Source organism: Centruroides sculpturatus, unplaced genomic scaffold (genome assembly GCF_000671375.1).
Source record: "Centruroides sculpturatus isolate CEXI.00-Female unplaced genomic scaffold, Cexi_2.0 scaffold469, whole genome shotgun sequence".
Classification (NCBI taxonomy): Eukaryota; Metazoa; Arthropoda; class Arachnida; order Scorpiones; family Buthidae; genus Centruroides; species Centruroides sculpturatus.
Window position 1 is genome coordinate 524,009 of NW_019384793.1, and position 6,301 is coordinate 530,309.

The 6,301-nt window shown below is 32.3% G+C and overlaps 1 protein-coding gene across 2 annotated transcripts; it reads left to right on the forward strand.

Annotated features, from left to right (window-relative positions):
- Positions 1-355: 355 nt before the first annotated feature.
- Positions 356-5,272, forward strand: LOC111629367 (nicotinamide N-methyltransferase-like). 2 transcript variants are annotated; one of them, XM_023373260.1, is made up of 4 exons: positions 356-484; positions 2,805-3,001; positions 3,787-3,994; positions 4,703-5,272. In XM_023373260.1, the coding sequence occupies exons 2-4, from the start codon at positions 2,854-2,856 to the stop codon at positions 5,130-5,132; spliced, it is 786 nt and encodes a 261-aa protein (XP_023229028.1). In that variant the 5' UTR covers positions 356-484; positions 2,805-2,853; the 3' UTR covers positions 5,133-5,272. The 2 variants fall into 2 exon arrangements, with proteins under 2 accessions (XP_023229028.1, XP_023229029.1); XM_023373261.1 differs by having other exon boundaries at positions 2,894-3,001.
- The last annotated feature ends 1,029 nt before the right edge of the window (positions 5,273-6,301 follow it).

Sequence of the window (6,301 nt, forward strand, 5' to 3'; positions counted from 1 at the left end):
CTCGATCCGAAACCAAGAGAACAGATTTCACTTAATCTGTGCCGATTAAGTGGTACAAATTCTTCGAATCTGTACCCCCCGGCTAACTCACATTAGCATTTACAACTTTTTATAAAATATTTCTCTACTCTCAAATTTAACCATATTGCCATTTTATAATAATTAATAATAATAAATTTTTATCACCAAAATTTTTAATGTTGACGGGAAAGTTAAGCAACTTGTTCCTGGTGTTTTTTTAATGACTATTTATCTACGGATAAAATCGCAACACTATTTTATTTATCACCAAGGATATGTTTATCTTTCTGTCCTCTCTGGCTACGCCACTATAAACCAGATAAGGTTTAGATAGTAAATTATTCTTGAACTTTCATTTTGAGTGGAAATTATACAATATTACTTGAATAATATTATATATTTTAATATATTGATTACAAATTCAATCTAGAAAACTTTGTTAACAAGTCCTGTCGAGTTTCGAGTAAGTTGAAAAACTTTTAGTAATATAAAATTAGTTGCATACGATATACTTTGCTACTTATTTTAATATTTTTGCAAATTTGCTGGCTATTAAAATATATAGTAAGATACATGCATAGGTTGTGAGCGTAATTTGAAATTTAACCTTTAATAGGCAAATGAAAGCTGCCTGTTCAAAGTGTACGTACCTACCGGTACGTAAATTTAAAAGAGTTAAACGAATATTTACTGACTGATTTAGTGACCGATTAACTTTTCCTGGTAAAGTAAACTAACAGCTATATTTACAGTCGACCCTTCTATAACACTGTTGATAATTCCGTTTTATATGAATTTCATGTTGTACGAGTCACTTAGATTTTACAAATACGTGTGCCGGGCTGTGAACGGCACACGTATTTGTAAAATCTTATATAAAATCTAAGTTTTCTATGAATTCTAGGTGTATAACATGGAATTCATATAAAACGGAATTATCAACAGTGTTATAGGGGGTCGACTGTACTATAGAACAGGTTTCAATATAGGATGCGGCACTAGCATATTTCTGATGTGTACAGTATGTAGCTCCTACCATGACAAAGTTTGGCCACCACTGCTAGTCAGTACATTACGTGTAGAATAAAAAACGTGCTGAAAAATAAGATATTGTAAATAATTTAAATGAGTTATAGCCTATGTTTCTTAAAATCTTTATCAGTTTCCTGTATGTTTTAACTGTGTGGTGTTAGAGTGCAGGTGAATTTAAAACTATAAACTGTTCACGATCTTTCCACTAAAGCTTTCTTATTGTCACTATTACTAACTTTACTGTTTATATGTATTTTAAAAAATGTAATTTTATTAGTAATTTTGGAGGTTATTAAAATATAATCTAGAAATAGGTTATTCTTATTTTTCAAGTGAGTCTCTAGTAGATATTAATCGCGCAAATTTTAAATTTAACGTTACCAGTTTGTGAGTAACAGGGGGCCACTGGGTTGAACCCTAATGACCGCTTAATCTGCAGGGGTAAAAAAGACCCGCTCTCGGTTGTCGGATGGCATAGGAGGGCTAAAAATATGAGTGGGGAGGAGTCGGAAGTCGTAATCAGGTGTCCAAAAGACTACACGGGTTTAAATTAACGAACACATTTAATAAATAACTAAGAAAATTTACACAAAGATATTAAATACAACATACGCGTATCCAGATATAAATAGGTATTCTAAAATCTATTCTAACCTAACGCTAAAATCCGAGAGAGAGCTCACGTTAGAGAGAGATAAATTATAATGGCAAGGGTTTACCTCGAAGGCAACGTTCTCCAATTATAGGGCGTTAATAAAACACTCTGTGATCGTCGTCTTCTAATCCGAGGTGTCCTTCTCAGGCACGTGCGGCTATGTCCGGTTACGGTGTATGCTCCGTCGCTCCTAATCTGTAGAGAGTTCTTCCCTGGCGAAGTTCGCTCGGAGGTTTCTTCTGTTAACCTCTTCGAGGAGTAATTCCGTCGTATCAGGAGAATAGAAAAAATATTCAAAGTTTTTACCTTTGCATGGAGCGGCGATTATGAGCTTCGTAGATCCTGAGAGTGCTGGAAGATCGTGTGTCGATGTTTCTTCCCCGACGATCGCTCTTGAGGTTTGCAGAGGGGTTTCTTCGGCTTAAGCGCCCTGGCTCAGCAGCGAGTAGAAAATCCGACCCCTTTATATATTCGATCAGCGTGGGAAAAATCTGAGAATTGTTGACAGCTTTTGACATCTCTCCCTGATTTATTACCGCGCCGTCGAAAAACTTATTTCCTTATATGGTCATTTTTATCGCCCGGTCGCTCGGACGTATGGGGGTCACGTGACATCGTGGTCCCTCGTCGATGACCTTCGGACGACGAAAGTCACCCTCACTAACTACGCACTTAGTGAAAAATAAAAACATCGTTCGTAGTCTCACAAGTTTCTGATCAGTGCTATATTTATAATTTTTAATTGCCTTATTATACAACTTAATAACTATTGTTTTAGAATAATTATTTAAATACATTATTTCAAGGGCCACCAGTGGCCAGCAGTTTTGTTCCCTGAACACTGGGAGTTCGGTTTTGAGTTCCTGACTCGTTAGGACAAGCTGACCACGTGGGGTTTCCGGGTTTTTTCCACGTCTGTAACGTCTGAATAGAGACCAGTCCTACAGCCAACAAAAATATCCAATGGTTTAAACAAAGCGCAATTTATTAATCAATTTTCTCTTCTACATATGCATTTCGGATTGACGTAAAAATTATATTTATATAGATTGTTAATTTTCTTCAAATTTCTTATAATGGTATTTACTTAATGCAGAGTTACTCTTTAATTTCGAATTGTCTGAGTACATTATCAAAATACAGTAATGGAAAATGTCTCTGAGGATAAATATGCTTTCTCCAAAGTTTACGAAGATCGAAATTTCGCCGTCAATTATCGAAGTAATGCGCTCAACAAAATGGAAGAAACAGAAGAATTTATTTCATTTTGCCTGCATAAAATATTTCGTGATGGTAAGTTTAAGTTTAAATAATAATTTATATTGATAAAGACTTAGTTTATTCTTTAATGAAATCGTCTAAAACTGTTAAACAAAGAAACGCCTTACAAAATCATAAACTTTCTGTTATAAATAACAATTAGATATGATGTTACCACAAATATAACAACGAGTTTCGTAACTTTTCCGGCTGTTAGGTGATTTTATTAAAAAAATAACTTTTATATTATTAATTTTACTATATTAATATTACAGTCGACCCCCGTATAAGATCATTGATTATTCCGTTTTATATAAATTCCATGTTGTACGAGTCACTTAGATTTTACAAATACGTGTACCGGGCTGTGAACGGCTCACGTATTTGTAAAATTTAAGTGACTTGTACAACATTGAATTCATATAAAACGGAATAATCAATGATCTTATACTGGGGTCGACTGTAATAAATAAATTGTGTGAGAAGCTATCTGTTATGAGATTTTGTTATATACATTTACTATATTTTTAATAATTATAAATGTAGAAAGTTTTTATAACAAAATCTCGTAACAGATAATGCCACACATCATTTTATTTATTTATTATGATTAATAATATAAAAGTTATTTTTTAAATAAAATCTCATACCCGGGAAAGCAACGCAACTCGTTGCTGGATCTTTTTTATACGTCATTGATTATTTTGAATTAAAATCAATCCATTTTGTATTCTAATCAAACAACAAATACATTTAGAGTTTCGATGCATTTCGAAAAAATTAAAGAAAATATCTTTTTACCTTTTTTATTTTAACAGAAATCTTTCAAAATAAGACACTTCTTGAAGTAGGATGTGGTCCAATTGTTCACAGAATAGCAGCAGCAAGTAAATACTTCTCTGAAATTATTTTATCTGATTATTCTAAGCATAATCGTGAAGCTATTCGACAATGGATAAAAAACGAATCATCATCAAAAGATTGGGATACTTTGATGCGAATGGAGGCATTACTTGAGGGATTTGGGTATGTTTGATGAGTTGATTTTATTATTTGTAGAATTTATTAAGTATCTTTTAATTCTTGTAAAATTAAAATAAAAAATATAACAGTACAGCAGTTATTCCCAAACTTCTTCGAGCCACCATTCCCTTTATTCCATAAACTTAAATCTAATGCCTTCAACCGTACCTCATTGCCCACAGCCAGTTTTCCATGGTGCGAGAGACTTGAAAATATTTTTAGAAAAACATTTCTACGAACCTCACGCTTTGTGTACTGCACAATACATTGTTTTCCACATCTGGAAAATCGAGACCAAATATGGAAACCTTGGAAGTAGGATTAACTATATACGAAATTTTGATACAAATCGGAAGCCATGTTATTTCAATTCAAATCTTCCCCTAAAGGAGTTAGACAGATGATCAGCACGACTATATTGTTAAAGGAAAAGTATGATGTACAGAGGCAAGCCACTATGAATTTCAGGTGGAGAGCATATTTTAAATTTAATTAATTAAAAAATGTGATTAAAAACATCCCGGTATTGTGACGATGTCACAATAAACAATTGCTCGTAATGAATTAAACATTACCTATAATAATATTAATGATACAGTACACTATAATTTTTCATAATTAAGTTATTGTTTCTAATAAGATTAATTTCCTATTATTAATTAAAACAATTATAAGAATTCACGTATTTCATTTGAATTATTTATTTAACAGAAACGTAGAGGAAGGTATAAATGAAATTAAATTTCGTTTGAGACAGAAAATAAAACAAGTAATTCCTTGTGATATCTTAAAAAAAGAAATCATTCCCTCAGGCGTAGGAAAGTTTGATGTGCTGTTCACATCATTTTGCTTAGAGGGGGCCTGCACCACATTAGAGGATTTTAAATCTGCTGTTAAAAATTTCAACAATTACATCCTGCCAAATGGAGAATTAGTAATGGTGACGATATTGGATAGCCCCTATTATTACGTAGGAAATAATAAACTTACAACTCTCTCAGTAAGTCTAGAGTTTGTAAATGAAGCATTGAAGGAAGCGGGATTCATTATAAAGCATTGTTATCTTACAGAAAATAACAAACAGGTACGAATTTGTAATTTCAGCGGTATATTAATATTATCTGCTATTAAATCAATTTAATTGGGCTGTAGTTTGAAAATAGTTGTATATTTATAAATCCCCGATGTCGTCCGTCTGTTTGACTGTCCTTTTGTAATCTCGAGAACGGGTTAAGGCATGTGAAAGTCGTGACAAAATATGAAAAAGTTAGTGGCTTGTTTAGACCAGAAATCATGTGATTTCAATTCAACTATTCTCTCTAGAATGGAGTTGCATAAATGACCGATATGATTCAATTGTTAATGGGAAAAGTATCGCATACAAGGGCAAGATAATATATTAAAGTCTACAGCATATATTTTTTATTAAATAAATTTAAATATGATTAAAAGTTGCAACCTGGTATTAATTGTCACAATGATTTTTGCTCGTAGATATTATGAATATCTTTTACTTGAAATGAATTATAAAAGAAAATAATTCAATTTTAAACAATATAATAAATATGTACGTGTTCATCTTAGCATGGATGCTATGAAAATTTTGATTGTACAATATTCGAGTATGTAAAGATGAAAAAATAAAATGTTTTATTATCCACTAAACGCAAATTACATAATGATTCTCGTATTATAATTTATTGTGAATTTAATACATGTTTTCCTGCTGTGCACACACAAAAGCTATATACGTGTTTTAATACAGAACAATAGAAAATTAACTTATTTTTGCATGTACTCGGTGAAGGACAAATGCCTGTTTTATGTTATACTACTCTTAGCTTAAGAGTAGAAAGATAGAATAGGCAACATGGGCGATCTGCCGAAGGTGGTGGTTCCCGGAAGGAGATTTTATCAGAACTTGGATCTTATTTAAGTATTAGCAACGTAAAGAACATCCGTAAATCTCGTCAGAACGTAGGATAGGCTCGAACCCACGACCAAATTTAAGTAGTTTTATTCGCCCGGCCACTGGTGAAACTATTCATATATTAGGGCTATAACAAGTCTAAGTCCAGCACTATCGAAAAATAAGGTTTTTCAATCTTCAGAAAGGTTTACATTTCTGAATTAGGACGAAATATATTTATTGTTATATTGATTCTTTCTATTTTGAATATCGTTTCGCAGAAAGATTCGCCTTCCAATAAATCTTTGATTTTCATCAAAACAGAGAAAGCACTGTACAAAGCTTTAGAAGCCTGAAAATATAATTGAATTCGTACTTAATTTTATTTTTCTTTTTTTTCC

Bases quoted from the DNA above. Each gene is read 5' to 3' on its own strand.
- LOC111629367 (XM_023373260.1), top strand. From the start codon at position 2,854: ATGGAAAATGTCTCTGAGGATAAATATGCTTTCTCCAAAGTTTACGAA. The intron at 3,002-3,786 runs GTAAGTTTAAGT...TTATTTTAACAG, and splicing joins GCATAAAATATTTCGTGATG to AAATCTTTCAAAATAAGACA. The intron at 3,995-4,702 runs GTATGTTTGATG...TTTATTTAACAG, and splicing joins GCATTACTTGAGGGATTTGG to AAACGTAGAGGAAGGTATAA.